The sequence below is a fragment of the Myotis brandtii genome, unplaced genomic scaffold (assembly GCF_000412655.1).
Source record: "Myotis brandtii unplaced genomic scaffold, ASM41265v1 scaffold133, whole genome shotgun sequence".
Taxonomy (NCBI): Eukaryota; Metazoa; Chordata; class Mammalia; order Chiroptera; family Vespertilionidae; genus Myotis; species Myotis brandtii.
In genome coordinates, this window is record NW_005354718.1 from 1,039,179 (window position 1) to 1,063,558 (window position 24,380).

General features: G+C 41.1%; 1 protein-coding gene across 1 annotated transcript in view; it reads left to right on the forward strand.

The window, feature by feature from the left end:
• The window catches only part of EIF2AK4 (eukaryotic translation initiation factor 2 alpha kinase 4), a 97,913-nt gene that overhangs the window by 62,329 nt on the left and 11,204 nt on the right, over nucleotides 1-24,380 (forward strand). The window contains exons 23-34 of the mRNA XM_014534850.1: nucleotides 1,361-1,436; nucleotides 2,075-2,196; nucleotides 4,095-4,144; nucleotides 5,054-5,222; nucleotides 6,501-6,617; nucleotides 8,289-8,354; nucleotides 11,109-11,279; nucleotides 11,658-11,792; nucleotides 13,996-14,103; nucleotides 14,701-14,829; nucleotides 16,578-16,664; nucleotides 23,533-23,645. Of these exons, the coding sequence (XP_014390336.1) occupies nucleotides 1,361-1,436; nucleotides 2,075-2,196; nucleotides 4,095-4,144; nucleotides 5,054-5,222; nucleotides 6,501-6,617; nucleotides 8,289-8,354; nucleotides 11,109-11,279; nucleotides 11,658-11,792; nucleotides 13,996-14,103; nucleotides 14,701-14,829; nucleotides 16,578-16,664; nucleotides 23,533-23,645 (1,343 nt within the window). The remainder of the gene's footprint in view (nucleotides 1-1,360; nucleotides 1,437-2,074; nucleotides 2,197-4,094; nucleotides 4,145-5,053; nucleotides 5,223-6,500; nucleotides 6,618-8,288; nucleotides 8,355-11,108; nucleotides 11,280-11,657; nucleotides 11,793-13,995; nucleotides 14,104-14,700; nucleotides 14,830-16,577; nucleotides 16,665-23,532; nucleotides 23,646-24,380) is intronic.

Genomic DNA, 24,380 nt, shown 5'->3' on the forward strand with positions numbered 1-24,380 from the left:
AGCAAGGCTTCGATAGAGAGCTGTACCTGGCTCACAGAAGGATCAAGTCAGTTTCTAATTTTTCATGGATTCCTTTAAGGCCTCCAACATAAATGCTTAATCTGAGGTCTGTGTATGAGAAATGTGTGCATTTGTATTATTCTGGGAAGAACCACACTTTTAATCACTTACTTGAAGGAATTTCTGACCCACCCCCCAGGACAGTGGTCGGCAAACTCATTAGTCAACAGAGCCAAATATCAACAGTACAACGATTGAACTTTCTTTTGAGAGCCAAATTTTTTAAACTTAAACTATATAGGTAGGTACATTGTTATTAACTTAATTAGGGTACTCCTAAGGCTTAGGAAGAGCCACACTCAAGGGGCCAAAGAGCCGCATGTGGCTCGTGAGCCGCAGTTTGCCGACCACTGCCCCAGGACATTAGAAGGAATGCTTTTAGAGACTGGTGGGGCCCAGCTGTCCACAGCCAAAGACATCAACCAGCTCAGCCACAGATCAGGTAGTCAGTAACTCCCAGTGCTGGCTGCACGTCAGAATCTCCTGGGAGACCCTTTGACAATACAGATGCCCATTCTAGTGACTGGATCTCCAGGTGTGAGGTACTTGAAGAATCTGTTTAAAAGCTCCCAGCTGGTTTCTAAAGGATAGCCAGGTTTGAGAGCTGTCAGTGTTTTCTTAAAAAAAAACAGGGTAAAAAAAATGTATCTGCCCCCCGCCCCCCACCCCTCTCTGTCTTCTCTGCACTGGGAGCAGCTCCCTTCATCCCCTGAAAATGTATGCCTGCACCAAGTTTGTCTTCACCCCTCCTTGGTCAGGAGCACCTCTCAGCCGAGCGGGTCACTACAGTGGTGCTGAAACAACCAGAGACAGTGCAGATGAGAGCCTCAGCAGCTTGGCAGCCCATGTCCCCTGACCTCGCTTATTTCTAATTGCAGCTTCCAAACCAGTGTCATTTCAAGGGACATCGACACAGCAGCCAAGTTCATTGGGGCTGGGGCTGCCACAGTAGGGGTGGCAGGCTCTGGGGCTGGAATTGGGACTGTGTTAGGGGTTTGCTTACTCCACGGAGGCGCCGAGAGTCCTTAGGGGGAATGTGTATATTTGACTAGCTCTCTCTCTGAAGGGCAAATACCAACCTGGTTAAGAGTTTGGACTCTGAACTTAGCTGGCCCTCCGCAAGCAGGACGTGCTGTGAGACTTGTGCTTTCTCTAACCTGAATATGTTCAGAAAGGGACTAACTTGTTGAAATCTCTTCAGTGATCCTCAGAACAAGCAATGTAATGAAAGCCACAGATTAATATTTTAGGTGATCCTTTTGATTAAGCTTTGATAACATTTTAATTGGTCCTATTTTAGGGCAACTTTTCAATCCGTATAGCCAAGATGCAGCAGCATGTGTGTGAGACCATCATCCGCATCTTTAAAAGACACGGTATGTACTTTTGAAAAAAATCATATGCCTTCTTAAAAGATGTTGTTTTCATCATTAAAAAGTACTATTGCCCTAGCTGGTTTGGCTAAGTGAGTAGAGCATTGGCCTGCGGACTGAAGGGTCCCAGGTTCGATTCCAGTCAAGGGCACATGCCTGGGTTGTCGGCTCCATCCCCAGTGGGGGAGGGAGGGGGTGCAGGAGACAGCTGATCAATGATTCTCTCTCATCATTGATGTTTCTATTTCTCTCTCCCTCTCCCTTCCTCTCTGAAATCAACAAAAATATATTTAAAAGAAAAAAGTATTGTTAATGGATTTGGGTGCAATTATATTTTACTTTTAAATTACAAGCAACTGACATCATGTGAAATTAAAGCTTATTTTTACAATCCAGCTTGTTAAGGAGAAACAGATTTTAATATTACAACCTTGCTACTAAAGTACAGCTGGTTTACGGAGTCATAAGTATGACTAGATTGGCTAAGCTAACCTTAGGTGAGCTCTCCATTGAGAATTGACCATAGACTGATGATGATTTCCACAGTCCCCGTAGCAGGGGACCCCACTGTCAGGTTTGTGTTCATTTTAACTTGCTTCCTCAGAAAAATGATTGGTTATTTTTTTTCTAATTTGGCTTAGGAGCTGTCCAGTTGTGTACCCCACTACTGCTTCCCCGAAATAGGCAAATATACGAGCACAACGAAGCCGCCTTATTCATGGACCACAGCGGAATGCTGGTGATGCTTCCTTTCGACCTGCGGGTGAGGCTGGGCACACTCTGCTGGCAGTTTGGGTGCCATGTCTGGTGGCAGGGTTGGCATGTCTGTTAAAGGATTACTCCTGCCAATCTTTTTGTTTTGGGGTGGGATTTTTTTGTTTGTTTGTGTGTTTTTTTTTGCTGAACTTAAAATCTAAATGTCACCCTTACGAGACTTATGTTTAAGGAAGTCGTTGGGGTGAGGGCATTACTGGAATTCAGTAATCCTTTGACCCTGTGTACATCCACTTTGTTAATCATACAAGTGCTTTTGGCCCTAGAAACTGAAGCCTGCATTGCAGGTGCCATGTCTGCACCTCGCGGTTGAGCTCTGCCGAATGACCATAGCACATTAACCAAGCCCGCTGAGACGAATACATGGAGTTTTTTCTCTACTTCCTGGGCAGATCTTTGCTAAATTTCTAACATGTTAATGTCTAGAACAACTAAATTCTTATAACAGCAGTGTCTGCTAACGGGGTGGGCTGAAATCTGCTCATGCTTGCTTTCCTTCAGGTCCCCAGGGTTCCCTCTGACAGCAACACTCTTACCAGTTGTTCACTCATAGGGTTGGCTGCTGACAAGCCCATCTGTAGCACTGTCCGTGCGTAAGACAGACACGAGTTTAATACTCATAATGTACAGAAAGCACTTATAAGTAGAGGAATGAGCAAAAGATATAACCAGGAAATTCTCACAAGAAATGCACAGGGCTGATAAACTTCTGAGTGTACCGCCTCACTAATAATGAGGAAACATATGTAAAACTTTAGACAATAAAAAAAATACATTTCATTTTTAAAACTGAAAAAAAAAAGAAATTTAAAAAACAACTGAGTGTATGCACTTTATGTTTGCATCATCTGGTATGTGTGTGGTATAAACATGCCCTCACATACATGTGAATGACCACAAACACCAGTTTATTTGTATCACCATAGAGTGAAGTGTCAAAGAATACACTGAACCTTTGACTGTATATTTCTGGAGAGGGTGTGGAATCAAGGCATTTCCTTTTTCATACCTTTGTTGTGCAGCTTATTGCAATAACATGTTTTGCTTTTCTGGTTTAAGAAAAAATTCTTCCATATCTTGGCTTGTTTTTTCTTATACAGTAAGTAAAGTGATTTGGGATTTTTTTGAGTGAGAAGTGAATCAATAGCATATCAGACATTTGGGCTCTGTTAAAGAAAGGGTAGAAGTACAAACATTTACACGGTGGTACTTAAAACTGGCTGCTGCTTCTCTAGATGTTAGGAGACTAAAGTATAAATTTTTAAACATAGCTCCTTTTCTGTGAGCTGATAGTTAACTACAAAAGATAAAAAGTAATTACCCTTTAGAATGTAACCCATTGGTTAACGATGCTCTCAGATCTCTTGGGACAATCTGAAAATGGTTTTATAAGTTTTGATGATTATTAGTGGGTAGTTATTAAGCATTTCTCCTAAATGATCAGTAGGAAAATCAAGGAATTCATCACAAGAGATAATGCCCATGTTGATTGCATTATCATAAATGACACTTAAAAATCTTCACAAATAACTTGGACTGATTTTAACTTGGCATAATAAAATTTGGCAGGATATATTTACCTAAAAGTTAATTTTTCCTCAAACTTAACAACCTAAAAAATACCACAATAAGTAAGGCTCACCAACCTTATTATGTGCAGCAGTGGGGTCTGTTGCTGACTGACACAGTCAGGAACATTTCAAGGAACATGAATGACAAACAGTGCACAACTTTGTGAATGTACTAACAACCACAGAATTGTCCACTGTAAAAGGGTTGACCTCTATGGTATATGAGTTATATCTCAATAAAGCTGTTACTTAAAAACTAAAAGGAGTGTGCTAGTTGACACATCTTGACATTGACCTTTGAAACTTTATTTCTCAGGTTCCTTTTGCAAGATATGTGGCAAGAAATAATATATTGAATTTAAAACGGTAAGAAACAATGAGGATTTCATTTGGTGGATGTGGGGGAAAACCCAGGAAGAATGTTTTATCTTCTGTGATCCTTATACAGTAAAGAATTTGGGGTTTAAAGTATTGAGTTTGGAATATGGTCCAAATCCCAGGCACAGTAGCCCTTTCTATAAAGTGATGAGGACAGTCAGCCTCCTCTTCAGGAGGGAGGTGGCACTTGGGTGGGTACTGAAGCTCCTGCAGTCTGTTCTTTGACTTCCGAATATCCCCAAGCAACATAACTAATTATTTTCATGAATAGTTGCTTGGAAAAATAACATCTGGCTGTTCTTGATGGTCCCTTTTAAAACTTAATTGGAGGGACAAATGGCCAGTGATCCCTGCGTGAAAACTGCCTGCACAGGTAACGGAACAAAAGCTGTGAGTAGGGAAGTGGAGTGAACCAGCAGGAGTGCTGAACACCAGGAGCTCCGGGCACTTAGCACCAGGGAGAGTTTCTGTACATGCAGATGCCACAGGGTCTGACACCAGGTCTTCATCAGTTGGAGCAGAATTGTTGTCAACGAGGCACCCTCCTTTAAGGCTCCGTTCCCCAAAAGAAATCACAGCTCTTTACATGCTTTTATTCTCAGCTGCAAGTGAACAGTTAATAGTCATAGTCCTAAGGTGTGGGTATCACTGTGTAGAAAGCAAGCACTTAAGGTAAAGTTATTTTTGTGTGTAATGTCATCTCTATTTCAGACATGTAATGAAAACTGGGAGTTGGAACCTAGGCCGTAAGGCAAGACTGTTCTGGGAAAACCTTCTTTAGGCTTTCTTTGTCATACCACTGATTAATTTCTTCATAGTTGTTACTTGTTCAAAAATGTCTTATGCATATTTGATTCCAGTAAGCAATGACCTTAGAAATCAGGTTTCTCTCTCCAGATACTGCATAGAACGTGTGTTCAGACCTCGCAAATTAGACCGATTTCATCCCAAAGAACTTCTGGAATGTGCGTTTGATATCGTCACCTCCACCACCAACAGCTCTCTGCCCACTGCTGAAGTCATCTACACTATCTATGAAATCATCCAAGAGTTCCCAGCCCTGCAGGTTCCTTTCCGCATTCTCACATTCTGAGGTTCCCCCACCAGAGTCCTTCATCAGCCGTGGGGTGGGGCACCGCCTGCAGAGCTGCACCCCAGCTGTGCTGACAGTGAATCACTGTCACTAAGTGACAGAAGAGTTTGATGATGTTGCTTTTGAGTTTTACCTCAAGCTCTTACCTCGGCCTTGAAAGGAACAGCCTTTGTTTTTATCTGTTTGTTTTGTTTTGAGGGAAGGATGTTGTTTTTCTGCCTATTCTTCCAAAATGGAAGAAATTAGGCTGATTCCTAGGATGGTTTTTTTAGCACGTTCATAGCCTCTTCAGAGCCGTTGGTGGGTCCCTCCTATACCTGAGCTCTCAACTCCCCAACTTCACTTTTTCTCATGTTGGCATGCTCCCTAGCCACTGCTCTTAGCCCGAGGTTTGGCTCTCAGGCCCTCCCTCCCCATTCCATGGCCCTGTGCTGTTCACTCCATCGCAGTTCCTTCTCTTGAAAGACTTCTCTCTACCCAGCCATGGTGTTGGCCCTTTCTCCCCAGGAAGCCTGACTGCTCCCCACTGATGGACTGGCCCCCTTTCCTTTTCAACTCTCACTGACTCAAGACATCACCTGCTTCCTTCAGTTGTGTTGGTAGTTGTTCGGTCAGAGTGTGTGCTCATTTTTGTTTTTTTTCCAAATGATAAGAGGAAGTTTATTTAGAAAGTTACAGAGGTGGTAGAAGTGAGCCAGTTTAGCAGGAAGACAGAGGCAGCTGCCGAGGGGGGAATTTGAGGGGAAGGGTAAAGCACCCTCACCCGCGTGCTCCCACAGGCAGAATCGCCCAGGCTGTGTGCTCCTTCGGGCAGAACCTGTGTGTCCACTTTTCTGCATGCCCTGCTGCACCGAGCTCAGGACGTAGCTCACGACTCGGAACGCTCATTAGTTGACAAATGTAAGGATAGCTGTTTCCCTAGCCTGTGCTTATAAAGTCAGTTACAACTGAACCAGATCCTTTCCCTCTTAAAGTCTGTGCGAATTTGCTCAGGCTTTTTAACATAACTGAAGGCCAAAGTACTTTGATATGTGTAATAAAGTGTTAAATGGTATTACACTGTTTGACTACAACAAATGAAGAAAATGTATGTGAAAAAATAAGCTAGAAAGTAATATACTAAAATTCAGTCTTTCACGCTCAGTCTTTTCGTATGTTAGGATCGTAAATTGGTAGTGAGATCTTAGGTTTGGTCATGTAACTACCTTGCTTTTATAACTAAAATAGTCTCTTTTTGGGGGGGTATCCTAGGAAAGAAATTACAGTATTTACTTGAACCATACCATGTTATTGAAAGCAATACTCTTACACTGTGGGATCCCAGAAGATAAACTCAGTCAAGTCTACATTATTCTGTATGATGCCGTGGTAAGCATTTAATTATTTTCACTTGATATTGAAGGATACAAATAGTTCGTGAGCATTTTCTTAGTGATGTAGCTGTAACATTGAATTTGGAGTTGTATCTCCTTCCCTCATTGCTATAAGGTAAAAGAACCAATTCTCTGATTATATCAACAACTAATGAGCTCTTATTCTGGACTAGTGACTTCCAGGGTGTTTTTTTTTTTTAAGGGTAACTTCTGATTTTATAAAGACCAAATTGTCTTATTTCACTTGTAAGATAATAAAGTTCTTCACTAACCTACTTCTGGAGGCAAAAAATCAGTCCTCACACTTGCTAATAACGACCTTTACTGAGCACCCACCCATGTGGCAAGCATTAGTCTAATCTCCTTACGTGGGTTAACTCACTCCGTCCTCACACGTGCTGTAATTATACTTAATTTGCGAGGCCAAGAGAAGGGAGTATTAACATTGAGGATAAAGACTTACCCCTGCCCTTAGTCCTTCCAGCCTACCTGTGCTTACCAGCAACGTCACTTACAGGCTTGGGTTGCTGGAATTGGGGAAGAGTGTTTTAAAACTCTGTTGGAGCCTCATTTGCCACCTCTTTCTTGTGAGACCAGGGCAGTGGCACCTCCAGTTCCTCTTCATAATTAGCCACATCATAGTAGAGCCTGGAGGGAAAACACTGAAAATTTTATTTTCTTTAAATATATTTTTATTGATTTTAGAGAGAGAGGAAGGGAGAGGGATAGAGAGGTAAAAACATCAATCGACTGCCTCCTGCGCACCCCTACCAGGGATCGAGCCTGCACCCCAGGCATGTGCCCTGACTGGGAATCAAACCAGTGACCTCTTGGTTCATGGGTCAACGCTCAACCACTGAGCCACACCAGCCGGGCTGAAAAATTTAAATTGTGTGATATTATGAGGCTGGGATGGAGGTGAATGCTTGCTTATCTTTTATAATTTTTTTCTTGTAAAATATTGGTTTTTTATAACAAATAGGAAGTATAGATTCTAGGAGATTCAGTAACTAACAGTACCAGACAGTCTCTGGTTAAGGCAGAACAAATAGTGAAAGTCCATAATGGCTTATTGTTTTTTATACACCAAAAGGCTTAACTAATTTTTCTTTCATCTGGCAGGTATACCTCGAGGCCTCTGACATTACTGTCGGTTTCTAGTGGTTCTTTCCTCCCCCAAAATGCTGCTGCTGTGTAGCAGTGACAGATACAATATGTCAGTCAGACACTGGCCCCAGGGGTCTTGCAGAGGCCTCAGGTCAGCCTTGTTCATATCCCACAGCCACAGCCTGACTGCCAGCGTGGGATGAAATGCGGAACCTGTCAGTCCGTGGTTTTTATCAGGGGGACGGAGATCATTTGACTCCCTCCCCCGCAAACAGAAACGCCCTAGTCAGGCCTGTCCACCTCAGAGTTGCCTCACCATTCAGCAACTTTCCCCTTTTTAATTCTTTCATGTAAGGAAGGGTTTTTCACAATTTAAAATAATGTGAAGTTTTATATGAATTGGAAAAAAAACTTTTGTAAATTACAGAATTAACACATCTTTCATGATTAGGAGTAGTTTATCCAAAATGAAGACTGTGCTTAACAGAATTAGCCTGGAAATTGTACCTTGTTCAGGGTCATTTGGTCTCTCTCATTTTACCTTTTTCTTCTACATTAGACAGAAAAGCTGACGAGGAGAGAAGTGGAAGCTAAATTTTGTAATCTGTCTTTGTCTCCTAATAGTGTAAGTACCTTCTCATGGTGTTATTACAGCTCTCTGTGAATTTGTGAGACCAGAAAATGTCACCAAATTCTTGCTGCAGTAAGCCAGCAGCACTGCCTGCTGCCTCACAGACGGTTTTCCCCGAGTGTTAATAGGTACCATGGCAACACGGGACTAAGGGAAGAGAGAAACCAGTGCTGTGATCAAAAAAAGCCTCTCCATGCTGCGGCTTAATGTGCTGTAATCATCCTGTTCTTTCTCCACCATCAGAACCCTCTTCACACCCTTGTAAAGGCTGCCTGGTGGGCCCTCCTGCTGAGCAGACCTAGTACTAGCTATCCTCTTCTGAAATAGATTCTGTGGGGCTAGAATGAGGCACAGAGCTCTGCAGATTAATGGGTATCTACCCATCCTGCAACCCCTCCCCACCAGGGTCTTCTAACGCCTGAGAACTAAATTAAGGCTCTTGCTTTACTGGTACATTTCCTCCTAAATTCTTGTGTTTGATCCCATTAGCTGTGAGGAACATCTCCCGGGGTAACCAGGTTTATTGTATTCTCCCTACCGGCATTAGATTGGGCCCAGATCTTTGGCATAGTCACCCACACTTAACTGAGCTGCTGCGATGCAGAAGACAACAGGGATTTCTTACATTTTTCTGAATATTTACATAGGAAGAGAGATTTTAAAAACCTTTCCAGAACCCTGTAGCCCTTGGACAGACATGATCCTGTGATCAGCAAAACTCACACATGGGAGAGGTTACATTGTGACTGTACTCAGGTCAGGCAGAGCTAGGGAGAGAATGAGCGAGTCCAGGAGTCTACAGACTGCTTTCAGGTCTTAATTAGGATTGGCCTTTAAAAAGACATGAGGGGGGAGAAAAAGAGACATGAGGGGACATCTGCAGCATGTATTCACCCTCAGCTCTTTAAAACAGGTTCACAGGGCACACATAGACCACAGTTTAAAGAAATCACCCCTATAGTTTGCAGGTAGGGAAAGTAGACCAGATCAATAGCACTGGGAGTTCTAGAAATTCAGCTAGGTTAGATTTTAAATGTTAAATATTGGAAGAGATATTGATGATATGCAAAGTGACCTAATGGCATAGCATTCTAATACAAAAAAACGGTATTTACATAAAACCCTAGACATGTACACAGCACATACTTGTGTTCACAAATAGTGGAGTGTATAAATAGCACAAAGAATCTGCTCAGCAAACTGCCCAGATTCAGTAATTCCCTACCCGAAGGTTTAAGCCCAAAAGGTTCTTTGAACTAATGTCCCATTTCAAAGCTATTTCACACTTGCACGTGAAAGCTGCACTGGTTGCTAAAGTGTCAGTTTCTTTTCGCTAAATTTCTATTCACTGGTCATTTGTGATGATAAGCATTGATTCAAAGTTATGTGTTCAGTTAGTTTAAAATGGAACAATTAGTATCTAATAAAGGCAGTTGGTACTCTCATTTAAAAATAGAACTCTAAGCATATTAAAAACAGGAGTAGAAATGCTGCAAAACAGTTTCAAATATCTGGCCCCGTCTTATTTTACAAATGAGGCACTGAGGCCCAAAGAGATACCGTGAGTCGTCCAAAGTGACATGAGTTAGATGGTGACGATAGGGTGAGGACCCAACCCGGGGGGTGTTGACTCTAGTGCTTCTGGTATTTTATTAATGGGGAAATTTAATGTTACAACTATTGATAAGAAGTTATTAAGAGAAAAAAATTAAATGAGACCATTTTAAAATTAAAATATTTTATCTTTAATAAAGAGATCTTAACATTTTTATTTTTAAAAAATAATGTATGATTATTGTGTGAAACTATATTAAGCTGATTGTTCATTCAACTCTCAGTTTCCAGGTGCCAATTTAGAGTTGAACCAGGTTCTGCTTGCCTACAGCCTTAAAATAGCTACAATGTTGCTTCTTAATAATTTCCACTTTAGCTCCGGGAAGTTTTCTCTGGTCTTACGATCCCAGTTATTTCCTCCTCACTTGCTCTGTGCCAGCGACTGTGCCGGCTACTGAGAGGTCATCGCTAGCCCCCGCCCTCTCCTGGGAAGGACCATGTATACAGGTGGCAAGAACTAGGAGCTGGGATCAGGGTCTGAAAGACCAGGAGGCTGCCTGCAGGAGATGACATCTAGCTGCCCCCTCACCCCCCCCCCCCCCCCCCCCAGATACAAATAGGAATCAGTCAGGCAGAGGGAGGAGAGGGGATTTCTGACTGCTTTGGTGTGGTATTAGATAGAACAAGACAGACTTTGCCTTCCTGTCCCCAGCCCCGCCCCCCATTTGTATGGCTGTAGTAATCAATTCATGAGAATGAGGATGGAAAGGAAAACAATATTGGCTTAAAAATATAATGGAGGGGGTGGGGGGCGGCTGGGGAGAGGTCAATGGGGGGAAAGGGGGACTTATGTAATACTTTAAACAATAAAAATTTAAATTTAAAAAAAAAGAAAGAAAATATAGCGGAAGCTCTGCTGAAGCCAAACTCTGCTCTGCTGGGGTCAGCATTAACTATGAGTAAGTGTGTGGCTTAAAAATGAACTTGTGAGGAGGTAGGTGCCTGAAGCACTTCTGTGAGGTGCCTTAGAGTTGTTGGAAAAGGATAATCCTCATTTGGGATTGTGGTAAGGGCTAAAATGACCTTCAACTACCAAATCCTCTTCTTGGATTGGAGGTATGTGTACAAAACCCAGCGCAAAGTAAGTCTTCTCTGCTGTGGACTGCAAGCTAACTATGCCTCTTTGCTTTCTAGCTGTGTCGACTCTACAAATTTATTGAGCAGAAGGGAGATTTGCAAGATCTAACACCAACAATAAATTCATTAATAAAACAGAAAACAGGCGTTGCCCAACTGGTGAAGTATGGCATAAAAGATCTAGAGGAGGTTGTTGGGCTGTTGAAGAAACTTGGCATAAAGTTACAGGTTTGGCAATTGTTTGATGCTGGCGGTACAGATTTGTAGCGTTAATAACAGCACAAGAGGGAAATGGGTTTTGTTGTATTAATGCTAATAAGTGTTTTATTGTCCCAGAAGATCTGTGCTTTCTACATTTTGCAACATTTGATACCTAGTAATAATTTTGGCTTCAATCAGAATTTCTGTGCAAGCATCACGATTCCTGTTGTGCAGCAATTCTTACTGTCATTTAGCCTCAGAGAAGACAGCAGTTTCTCTTACTTGGCGGGCTGTAGTGAAACAGACTTTGTACCAGATCTTACTGAATATTTGCTTTATGCTAAATAGATTGTTCTGATGGAAAACAGTGCCTTTGATACGGTTGTGCGGCATTTCGTTTGGCAGGTCTTGATCAATTTGGGCTTGGTTTACAAGGTGCAGCAGCACAGCGGGATCATCTTCCAGTTCGTGGCGTTCATCAAACGGAGGCAAAGGGCTATCTCTGAAATCCTTGCAGCTGGTGGCAGATACGACCTGCTGGTGAGGGCTGGCCCCGGATTTGTTGATCTGTTCTGGCTTAATTTCATTTATTCCTCAACTTGTTATTTTGAACATTTTCAAACCCACAGAAAAATAGAACCAGTAGTGTAGTTGAACACCTGTATATCTTTGTTGATTTACCTCTGAGTACAGGTTGTGTGTGTGTGTGTGTGTGTGTGTGTGTCTGTGTGTGTTTTATTTTTTTATTTTAGAGAGGGAGGAAGGGGGAGAGAGAAACATCAATGTGAGAGAGAAACATCAATCGGTTGCCTACCATACACACCCGGAGCAGGGATTAAATCCGAAACCTTCCAGTGCACTGGATGACACTCAAACCAACTGAGCCACACCAAGCTAAACATATCTTTCATCGAGGATAGAAATGTCTTGTGAACCACTCTTGTAATGTTTTTAAACTTTTATTTTGAAATAATTATAGATTTACAGGAAGTTGCAAAGATAGTACAGAGAAGTCTATGTAACGTTTACCCAATTTCTTCCAGTGGTTAAACCTGGCATAATCTAATAAAATGTCAACACCAGGAAATGGGCATTGATTTACTGTACGTGTATAATTCTGTGCCATTTATCCACGTGTAGATTCCCACAACCACCAAGTGCAGAAACCTTCTCTGCCTTTATGTCCCTTTACTTCATCCCCCATGTATCATGTGATTGTCTTAAATACTTTCTCTACATACATTGAGATCCAGATCAGAAAGTGTTATGCTTATTACTTTGATTGTCACACTGAGAGACTCAAGAGAAGAAGGAAGTCTGTTGTATTTCTCCAACATTTCTGGTTTCTCATGAGAAATCTGCTGTTATTTGAATTATTTTTTTTCACTATAGGAAAGGTGATTCTCAATGGTTTTAAAGAGTTGTTTTTTGTTGGTTTTTTTTGTCTTTAGTTTGAGGTTTATTTATGATGTGTCTTGGCTGTAATAGGGCAGGTATTGTCTAAAAGTTTTCTGTCCTGCTGGGTTGCCTCTTGTGTGGCCTTTAGCCAGAAAAAGCAGGTTTTCATCAGGGCTTTTCTGTTGTTTTGCCTTGGCATGTCTGGGTTGCCAGTTTCTCTGGCCCCCAATTCAGGACATATGAGGCAAAGACCAAACCCAGAGAACTAGCCATGTGTCATGTGGTTTCTGGCCAGTCTGCTGCCTTCTCTTCACTTCAGAATCTTCTTATATCTGTTTTATGTAATGTCCAGGATTTTTAGCTGTACTTAGCAGGAAGAATAGGGAGAAGTGTACTTATCCATTTTGGGTACAGAACTTATATGTTGCCCTAGATCCGTGGTCGGCAAACTGCGGCTCACGAGCCACATGCGGCTTTTTGGCCCCTTGAGTGTGGCTCTTCCTAAGCCTTAGGAGTACCCTAATTAAGTTAATAACAATGTACCTACCTATATAGTTTAAGTTTAAAAAATTTGGCTCTCAAAAGAAAGTTCAATCGTTGTACTGTTGATATTTGGCTCTGTTGACTCATGAGTTTGCCAACCACTGCCCTAGATGGTTTGGCTCAGTGGGTAGAGCATCAGTCTGCAGACTACAGGGTCCCAGATTCGATTCCGGCCAAGGGCACATGCCTGGGTTGGGGGCTCGATCCCCCCTCAGTAGGGGACATGCAGGAGGCAGTCAATCAATGATTCTCTCTCATCATTGATGTTTCTCTCTCTCTAGTTCTCTCCCTTCCTCTCTGAAATCAATAAAAATATTTTTAAAAAAGAACCTACATATTACATTTTAAATTATATAGTAATATAAAATAAGTAAAAAGAAACAGGTAGAATTAATTTTAATAATGTATTTCATTTGATACAATATATCCAAAGTATTATTTCACCATGTAATCAAAATTTTTTAAATTATTAATGAGCCAGTTTACTTTTTTTTTATTCTGAATCTTTGCAGCCAGTGTGTATTTTACATATAGCACATGTCAGTTCAGATTAGCCTTATTTCAAGTGCTCAAGCCACATATGGCTAGTGGCTGCCCTATTGAACAGTAGTTATAGATGTAACATTTACTTAAATTTGCATGTGGGCTTGCTTCTGTCTCTTACACACACACGCGCACGTGCCTTTTTGTTGAACCCTTTGATGATAAGTTGCTGGGAGTGCATGCACTCTAATCATTGCTCTGCCCATAATTGCAATTTCTTCTCTCTTTCGTAACCAGAACTGTGTGTCTTTCTCTGCAGATTCCCCAGTTTAGAGGACCACAGGCTCTGGGGCCAGTTCCCACTGCCATTGGGGTCAGCATAGCAATAGACAAGATATCTGCTGCTGTCCTCAACATGGAAGAACCTGTAAGTACCGGCTTTGCCTTCCAGTGTGCCTTGAGTCGTCTTTCATTCCGTAGTCATTTACATGGAGCCCAGATGTGGCAGTGATAGATTTGGGTTTGGTAGATTATCTTCGCCATGATAGACAAGCCAAAAACTTGGTGTTGAGTCCTTGCCTTTCAGTCCTTAGCCTCTCACCGGGGAACCTCGACAATCCAGCCTTCCTTTCCTAGCCTCACTCTTCATCTGTAATGAGCTCTGTGGGTATGAGGTGTTATTGTTGTTAACAGACTCATATCAAAAACCCTTGTTCAGAAATCCTGCTGTACGCTGCAGAGCTAAAAATGGTTCTTTTTCCTTTGTGTTTCAAGCAAGATTAATTTTCCTAGAGGGTAGTTTTGAAACAATATCTATCCTAAAAGACAAACATTACAGTTTTTTTACTGTGCTGTTTACTTCTATTACTATGTAATTTTGAAGTAAAGGCTTCTGCACCTATGTTGCTGTACAAGATTCCAAAATGCCTGCCTTCATATGAGTGCTGCTTCCCTCCTGGTGCTGGTCCGCCTACATGCCTGTAGTCTGCCTCTTCTAAATGTCATCACTCTGTTTCTGATCCAGGTTTCAATAAGCTCTTGTGACCTCCTGGTCGTAAGTGTTGGCCAGATGTCCATGTCCAGGGCCATCAACATCACCCAGAAACTCTGGACGGCGGGAATCACAGCAGAAATCATGTATGACTGGTCACAGGTAATGAGGCACAGTGAATGGAATGCAGATAGTCATGGCTTCCATGGGAGATCATCCTCTACCACTTCGGGTTCTCAGACTCTATCCCTGAGGTTACAGTTGCTTCCTGTATTAGTTTCTGATTGCAGCAGTAATAAATCACCACAAACTTAGTGGCTAAAAACAACACAAGTTTATTAGCTTACATTTCTGGAATTCAGAAGTCTGAACAGTATTAACTGGACTCAACACAAGGTGTCGATAGGGTTATTACTTCTGAAGGCTTTGCGGGGAGAGTCCTTTTCCAGCTCTTAAAGGATGCCTGCATTCTTTGGCACATGGCCCGATCCTCCATCTTCAAACATGGCAGAGTAGCATCTCCTTTCCTCTCTGACCTATGCTTCTGTCCTTACATTCTCTAACTCTGACCCCCCTGTCTCCTTCTTATAAGGACCCTTGTGATTATTTGGGCCCACCCAGATAATCTAGGACAATCTCCCTATCTCAAGATCCTTAACGTTAGCACATCTGCAAAGTCCCTTGTACTATATAAGGTAATATATTCACAGGTCCTGGGGATTAAGACGTGGATGGACACCTTCACAATCCATTATCCACCCTACCACACTTCCCAAGGACATTCTGTGTTTAGTGTGTCTGTAGCTTTATATCCTCAAACCTCCCATAGCTAACTGAATACTTGCCTACCCTTTAGAACATGGGGCCTTTTGATAACTAACTTCTTACTGCCATGAGCAGATCACAGAAGGGGTTGTACCCCTAGGTGATCATCCAAGTTGTACACGTTTGCCCACACTCAAGGTGCCCCAGAGCCTGAAGAGACGCCTGGGGAAACAGAGCCCCCATCCTCCCTCCTGCTCCTTTCACATCACCTGCCAAGTCATTTATGAAGTTGCTGTTGTCCATTTTTGTGTTATATAAAAATTCATGTCAGAAGTAGGCTGAGCAATAATTTTTTTTTATTGATTTCAGAGAAGAAGGGAGAGGAAGAGAGAGAGAAACATCAGTGATGAGAGAGAATCATTGATCAGCTGCCTCCTGCACGCCCCACACTGGGGATCGAGCCTGTAACCCAGGCATGTGCCCTGCCAGGAATTGAACCATGACCTCCTGGTTCATAGGTCAACACTCAACCACTGAGCCATGCCGGCCAGGTGCAATAATTTTGTTGTTGTTCAGGTGCGGTAATTTTTAGTCATTTTCCAGAGCAGTATTTCTTTCATTTGTTAACTTGTTTCATAAATTGTTAGAGAAGTGCTCTGTCTTACCGTAAAATATAAGCCCAGTAATGTGAGTTCAGTCCTGCAATGTGACATCCCCCTGCAGGCTTCTCTCCTCTGATGTTCTTTGCTTTATGATTCAATTATGCTTTTCACTCTCCACTATTTCTTTTGTTGCCTTCGCTTTCCTCAAAGGCCTTTTCTCTGTGTGTGTGCGTGTGTGTGTGTGTGTGTGTGTGTGTGTGTGTGTGTGTGATAATTTCTGGCACCTTCCCTCAAGATTTGAAGCTTCTGAAAACCTCTTACTGTGTCCTGACCACACTGATTGCCCATGGACGCTTAGAACAATAGTGAAAGTAATGAAAAGAGGTCTTATTCCTCCCTTGAATTCTGCTTAATATTTATAACCCCTGAAGTCAGCATGTTCACTTTGAGAATACAATTGAACACAGTGTTTTCATTCTTCTTAATTCCTTGAAGCGGCTCCCGGTGCTCTCTGTTATTTCATACACTGTTTATTTGTTTCAGTCCCAAGAGGAACTACAGGAGTACTGCCGACATCATGAAATCACCTATGTGGCCCTTGTGTCAGATAAAGAAGGAAGCCATGTCAAGGTAAAGACCAGAGAAAATCTTTCACAATTCAGTAGATTTCTAAAACTCTGGTAACTGTGGAACACCCAACTTCCCACCTGCCTGTGGGTGGAAATCCATTATTTTGTTCTCCCTCTGAATTGCTGGACTCATTATTGGAGAGAATCATCATAATAAAAGGCTAGAGGCATCACGACTGAAGCGACCAAACGACTGGTCACCATGAGGTGCATGGAGCACCTCTCGGGACCTCCCCCTACCCCCCACACCCACCCCATCCCCAGGGACGCTGGCAGCATAGGCAGAGCATCTTGGGGTGCTGGCAGCATCCACGGAGCATGCGAGGCATCCTGGGGTGGCGGACATGGCCCTGATTGCAGGCTAGGCTTAGGGGACCCTACACGCGCACAATTTAATCGTGCACTGGGCCTATAGTATAAAATAAGAGAGACTCTGAACACTTCCTTAGAGCTTAAAAAAAATGGTGGCTGTAGTTTTTTTCCTAATTTTCTTCCCTTGTTTTCTTTTTCCATCCAAGAAAATAATAATAATTAGAGGTGATACTGCTGACTGGCATATTCTCTGGCTACTTACTAACCAGTTTTACTGTATTGCATGTAACTAAAAATGCTCAAACTGAAACAACCTCATAACCTTTATTTCTGTTTTTAAAGGAAAAAAACCGAAATCAACATTTTTCTCCTTGTTTTTCTCTTATAATGTCTTTGTCTAGTTTTAATATGACAGTAATATTGGCTTCATAAAATGAACTGGACAGTGTTCTCTCCCTTTGTGTTTTCTGGAAGATTTCTTTAGAATTAGTATTATTTAATCCTCATTTATTTGGTGAAGTTCACCAATAAAGCCACATGGGCTTAGATAGAGAGCTATTCAGGTTGCCTCTTTCTTCATGAGTTTTGATAGTTTGTATCTTTCCTAGAATGTTTCCATTTCATCTAAGTTTCCAAATATTCCCTATTCTTTCACTATCTGTAGGATCTGTAGTGATATCCTCTTTCATTCCTGACATTGGTAATTTATGCCTCCCATCTTTTTTTTCTTGATCAGCCTGACCAGAGGTTTATCAATTTTGTCTTTTCAGAGAACCAGCTTCTGATGTCTGTATGTTCTCTATTTTTTTATCTGTTTTCTATTTTATTGATTTCTATTCTTTTTTTTTAACCTGCTAATTTTAGATTTAGTTTCTTTTTCTAGTTTCTTCTACAGAACTTTACATCAGGGTTTGACAGACTACAACCTACATACAGGCCAAATCCAGCCCACAGCCTATTTTTGCATGGCTTGTGGGACACAAACCCTTTTTATGTTCTTTGTTTAAAAAGAAAAAGTGTGTGACAAAGAGTGTGTGACCTGCAAAGTTTAAATGTTTACTATCTAGCCCTTTACAGAAAATGCTGGCCACCTGGTATAAATTTCACTCTACATACTGCATTAGTTGCATACCATTTATTTAGTACTTTTTATTTTCACTTAGTTCAGAATATTTCTAATTTCCTTGATGATTTCTTCTTTTATCCATAAGTTATTTAGAAGTGTGTGTTTTAATTTCCAAATATTTGGGTATTTTCCAGATATATTCCTTTAACCATTTTTAGTTTAATTCCTTTGTGACCAGAAATCATACTCTGTGTGATTTCAGTCCTTTAAATAATGGTCTGTTATTGTAAATGTTTCATGTACACTTGAAAAGAAGGTGTATTCTACATTGTTAGGAGGAGTGTTTCGTAAACATCCATTTGTGCATATTGGTTGATACCATTGCTTAAATCTTCTATATCTTTCCTAACTTACTTGTCTGTTTGTTCTATCAGTTACTGAGGAGCATTGATCTCCAGCTATAATTGTAGGTTTATCTATTTCTCCTTTTAGTTCTATCATTTTTACTTCGTGTATTTTGAGACTCTGTTATTTGGTGAATACACATTTAGGATTTTATATCTTCTTGATGAATTGACCTCTTTATAATTATGAAATGTTCTTTATCCCTGGTAATATTTCTTATTCTGAAGTCTTTTGGTTAGTATTTGCATGGCTTATCATTCTCCTTCTATTTGTGTCTTTATATTTAAAGTAGGTTCTTTACTAGTAGAGACAGTCACTAGTTGAGTTTTGCTTTTTTATCCAGCCTTTTAGAAATTGGTTTGGTTAGACCAGTTATATGTAATGCAATTATTAAAATGATTGAGTTTAAAACTACCATTTTACTATCTGTTCTTTTTCCATTTTTTTTTCTGTTTTCATGTCCTCTTTTAAATTATTTTTTATTCCATTTTATCTCTACTATTGGTTTACTGACTATAATTCTTTGTTTTTGATGGGATTTTTTAGTGACTTCTCTTGGGTTTATAGTACACATCTCTAACTTATCACATTGTACTTTCAAAAAATATCATGCACCTTCACATATATTACAACAGAATAATATTACAACAGAATATCTCCATTTCCTCTCTCTCCCATTTTATGTGCTATTGTTACCTAATGATTTTTTCTACTTATGTTATAAATCCCATTGTTAATATTTTGGTTTTAATTAGTTAGTTACCTTTTAAAGTGGTTTTTAAATAAGGGGGAAATATCCTTTATATTTACTCACATATTTACCATTTCTGGAACTGTTTATTCCTTTGTGTTAAGCCAGATATCATTCTGATTTAATTTTCCTTCTGCCTGAAGAACTTCCTTTAATATTTCTGGTTAGTGTAGGTCTGCTGGCAATGAATTCTCTCAGCTGTTATTGGCCTAAAAAAGTCCTCATTTCACTTTCATTTCTTTTTCTTATTTTAAGTCATCACCCGAAGACACGTTTTTGAGAGAGAGAGAGAGAAACATTGATCGGTTGTCTCCTGTTTGCGCTGCCACTGAGTTTGTGCCCTGACTAGGAATGAAACCCGCAACCTTTTGTTATGTGGGGCTCTGCTCCAGCCAGCTGAGTCACCTGGCCAGGGCTCACTTTCATTTCTTAAAGTTATTTTTGCTGGTATAGAATTCAAGATTCATAATTTTTCTTTTTCCACTTTGAAGATGTGTTTTATTGTCTCCTAACCTGGTTTAAAATGTTTGCTTTGATCCTCTGAGTATAATGTATCCTTTTTTTCCTGTCAGCTTTTAAGATTTTTTTTGTCATTGGTTTTCTGCGATTTGAATATGATGTGCTGCCGTGTGGTATTCTTTGTTTCACGGGGCTTCTTTCACCTGTAGATGTATAGTACTTATCAAATTTGGAAATTTTTTAGACATTATTTCTTCAAATTTTTTGTCCCTTTCCCTCCTTTACTTCTGGGACTCTGATTATAGTATATTAATTATTTGATATTGCCCCACAGCTCAGACTCTTTTTTGTTTTATTGTGTACCCCCACCCCCCCGCTTTATTTTGAATGAGTCCCTGATCTTTTCTGCAATCTCAAATCTGCTTTTAATCCCATACAGTGCATTTCTTATTTCAGATATTATATTTTTTTCATATGTACAAGTTACATTGTGTGTTTTTTAATGTCTTCCATTTCTCTCATTGTGGTTCTTATTTGCTTTATATTCTTTATAAGATTTTAAATGGGTGTTTTAAGGTACTTGTATATTAATTCCATCATCTCTGTCATTTCTGGGGCTATTTCTATGTATTAATGTTTCACCTGGTTATGAGTCATATTTTTTAGCACTTTGCATTCCTAATAATTTTTATTGGTTGTTGGACATTATGAATGTTACATTTTTGGGTGCTGGGTTTTCTTATGCTCCTGTAAGCTCTGTTGACCTTTGTTCTGGAATGTAGTTAGGATCTTTGGATTCTGTTTGATCCTCTCCAGGCTTGATTTTAAACTTTGTTGGGGCAGGTTCAGGGCAACTTTTAGTCTTGGCCTAATTTAGTCCCTAGCAGTGCCCTTCGGAGGATTCTGCCTCATGCCCTATGTATTATGAGATCTCTCTACTCTGGTAAGGACAAGAACTATTCCCAGTCCTGTGATTCCAGAAATTATTATGCCTACTTATTTCTGGTGGTTGTTTCTTCAGCTGTGGATGGTTTCCTGTCACCCATGCCAGGTCAGTACCTCTGCCAAAGATGTGAGTGGAATCTTCTGCAGAGCTTCAGAAATATTTCTCTGTGAGTGTGTGGCTCTCTCTTCTTTGGTCGTCTGCCCCACAATTTGTAGCCAACTTGGCCTGCCTAAACCTCAACTCAGCAAGACTCCTAGTCTCTGCTTAGGTACCCCTCCCCGGCACTGCAGTCTGCAAACTTCTTCAACACCGTAACCTGGGCCACTTGTAGGATAATAGTCCTCCACTGCTTATTGTCCAGTGTCTGAAAACCATTGTTTATGTTTCATCTGGTTTTCTAGTTTAAGGCAGGAGGGCAATTCTTGTAGTAGTTAATCCTTCATGGACAGATTTGGAAGTCCCCACTGGCAGTCTGGTTGTTAGTCACAAAACCATCAGTTACCCTACGTTCCACTGATCAGGCCTCATCTAGAGCAGTGATTGCTCCTGCAGTATTACCAGGAGATGACTGTCTAGCCCAGCCATGGGCAAACTACGGCCCGCGGGCCGGATCCAGCCTGTTTGAAATGAATAAAACTAAAAAAAAAAAAGACCGTACCCTTTTATGTAATGATGTTTACTTTGAATTTATATTAGTTCACACAAACACTCCATCCATGCTTTTGTTCCGGCCCTCCGGTCCAGTTTAAGAACCCATTGTGGCCCTTGAGTCAAAAAGTCTGCCCACCCCTGGTCTAGCCTCTGCTGATAATTCCAGTGTCATAACACACTGCTGTTATGGTTAGCACATTTTAGAAACTTGACTCAGAATCTGCTTCCCAATAGGTACAATCACTGGTCCTAGTTCTACCCTCTGGAGTAGTTAAGGTAACAAATCTAATTTTTCCTGCTTCTCTCAGCTACCTTCAAATAAATTTTAGGAGTCAGCTGCCATGCCACTTTAACTGTCCTCTATTCTGGTGTAAACATTCCAGTTACTGAAGCCATTCCTCATCACATGGTTTCCAGATCCTTGACCCTCTTAACCTCCTCTAGACATACTTCACTGTGTCACTGTCTGTCTTTAAATGTGATACTAAAATTTTACAGAGTGCTCTAAGTATGTTCTGATTAAAAGGAAAGGGTCTGTGACCTCCCTCCATCCAGATACCACATTTCTCCTAATACAGCCTATAAGTGAATTCTTAGCAACCATGTGGTTCCTTTGGCTCATACTGAATTTATCATCAACTAAACCCATTAGGCTTTTCACACTTATTACCAGGTCTGGCTGGCTTTCCACAATGAGGCTTTAATTTCAGGACTTCATATTTATCTCCATTAAATATGATTTTGTTCATTTCAACATTGTTCCAGCATCTCCAGCTCTTTTCAGTCTTGATTCTGCCTCTATTAATGATGGATCGATAGCATCACCTTCATATATGAAGGGCAAGCCATCACTTCATCCATTCAGCAAATGCATTTTAAGCATTCATTGTAGGAGGGGTTACATTGAGGCCCATGAAGAATACAGGGACATTAAGCCACAAGCCCTACTGTCAAGGATCCTGTAATCTAATAGGAAACATAAGACATTTGTGCATGATTATGACCTAGAAAATGCTCAACGCCATGAAGGTCTTACAGAGAAAGTTCTCTGAGGGTTCATCAGCCTAGTAGATTATTTCAGAGGGAGCAAGGACGTCTACAGGGTGGAGGTGGCATTTATACTGGAACCTCAAAGATGGACAGGATACAGGTATGTGCTGAAAGGGACTTCTAAGCAGAAGGAATAGCAAAGGTAATGGTAGTTCTTTCCGCAGATTGTCCGAAAGATAGAGGCAGGCCAGCAGAGAACTATTCTGGTATTACCCTCAATAGTCTGTTTTGGCAGAAGGATTATAAAGAAGGGGACTTCAGCCCTAGCTGGTTTGGCTCAGTGGATAGAGCATTGGCCTGTGGACTGGAGGGTCCCGGGTACGATTCCAGTCAAGGGCACATGCTCGGGTTCTAGGCTCAATCCCCAGTAGGGGGCGTGCAGAAGGCAGCTGATAAATGATCTCTCTCATCATTGATGTTTCTATCTCTATCTCCCTCTCCCTTCCTCTCTGAAATCAATAAAAATATATTTTAAAAAAAGAAGAAGAAGAAGAAGAAGGGGACTTCAGCAGGAGAGAATGGTTCTAGCTAGATCATGAAGAGCCAAAAAAATTTGGACTGTATTTAGCTACTAATAGGGAGCCAGTGTATGTTTTTAACAGAAGGGGACAACAGAATTGTATATGAAAAAAATTAACCTGCAGGGATGTGTAGTATGGAAAGGAGCAAGGGAAAGTTGAAGACAGGGATAGCAATGGGAAGAATATCAGGCTATCCCCAAGCCAAGGCTGAGTGCTGGCCATGCAAGTGGAGATGAAAGGGCAGGCACCATAAAAGTAGGATGATAGGACTTGGGTTTGAAAAGGAGAGGGAGGAGTTGTAGAAACCTTGGTGACTGACCAGAGGTTGTTTAAGAAGAAGAATATGTGAAAGAAAGAAATTAAGTAGGAGCAGGTTTGTCTTGGCCTTTTTTTAAAAAAAAAAATTCTATCATCTATGATAAGCTATTCTAGTCTAGACTTGGGTTTCTCAACAGCCACGCTTTGACTTCTTGGGCCAGATAATTCCTTGTGGGGCTGCTGTCTTGTGCATTGTAGGCTGTTTAGCAGCATGCCTAGCCTCTACTCACTCGATGCCCCCACAGTTGTCACAACCAGAAGTGTCTCTGATCATGACCAAATGTCCTGTGGGGAGCAAAATCGCCCCTAAACTGTCGCCTTGTCTTACTATAGAATTCTGATTTAGCCTTTTGGCTTCTGAAATGATGAATCTGTTTCATTCTTTTTAAGGTTAAGTCTTTTGAGAAGGAAAGGCAAACAGAGAAACGTGTGCTGGAGTCTGATCTTGTGGACCATGTTATGCAGAAACTGAGGACTAAAGTCAATGATGAAAGGACTATCAGGTAACTGTAATAAACAAAAGCCCAGAAAATCAGCTGGGACTATCTATATAGAACATAGGCAAATTTACTTTAAAAATCAATTTGATCCTTTTTGGAAATAAAGATAGGTCTGGATAACTTTCAGTGAATCTTTCTATTGTTTCTGAATAACTCAGCAGTTTAACTATATGACCCCCTGTGTAAGACTAGTTGTTTCTTACTTTCAACATTTTTCTCTGGAACATATCCAAGAATATTTTATCATTTTGAAAGGGCTAAGCTTTCAAACTCTGTCTGCCATTATCTTATTTGGTCTGTTAATCAGTGAATTTTGATAGTGTTTTGTCTAATATGTTCTGTGAAGAGATCTCATATACGCATGATGGGAATCTAAATTGGTGCAACTGTCTGGATAGGAATTTAATAAAGTAAGTTTTAAAAGCCTTAAGACTGGCTAGTGACGTCAGAGGAATGGCAGCATAAGGGTGCTTCTTTTCCTCTCCCCCTGACATTTCAACAAATTAACCATCTTTTCAACAAATAAGTCCCTGCTCAACACAGATGCACACCTGAGAGACCTGCACACTGAAACACCTAAAGGTGGGCATCTGGGGATAAACAGGGCAGCGAGAAGGCAGGAAAGCGCAGACGGCCCGCATGTGCAGCCCTGCAGCTCAGCTGGGAGCTCGCAGCCTGGCCTGGAGAGGGGAGAAAGCCGGTGGTAGCAGGCACTTCCTTGGGCCTGGAGGAACAGAG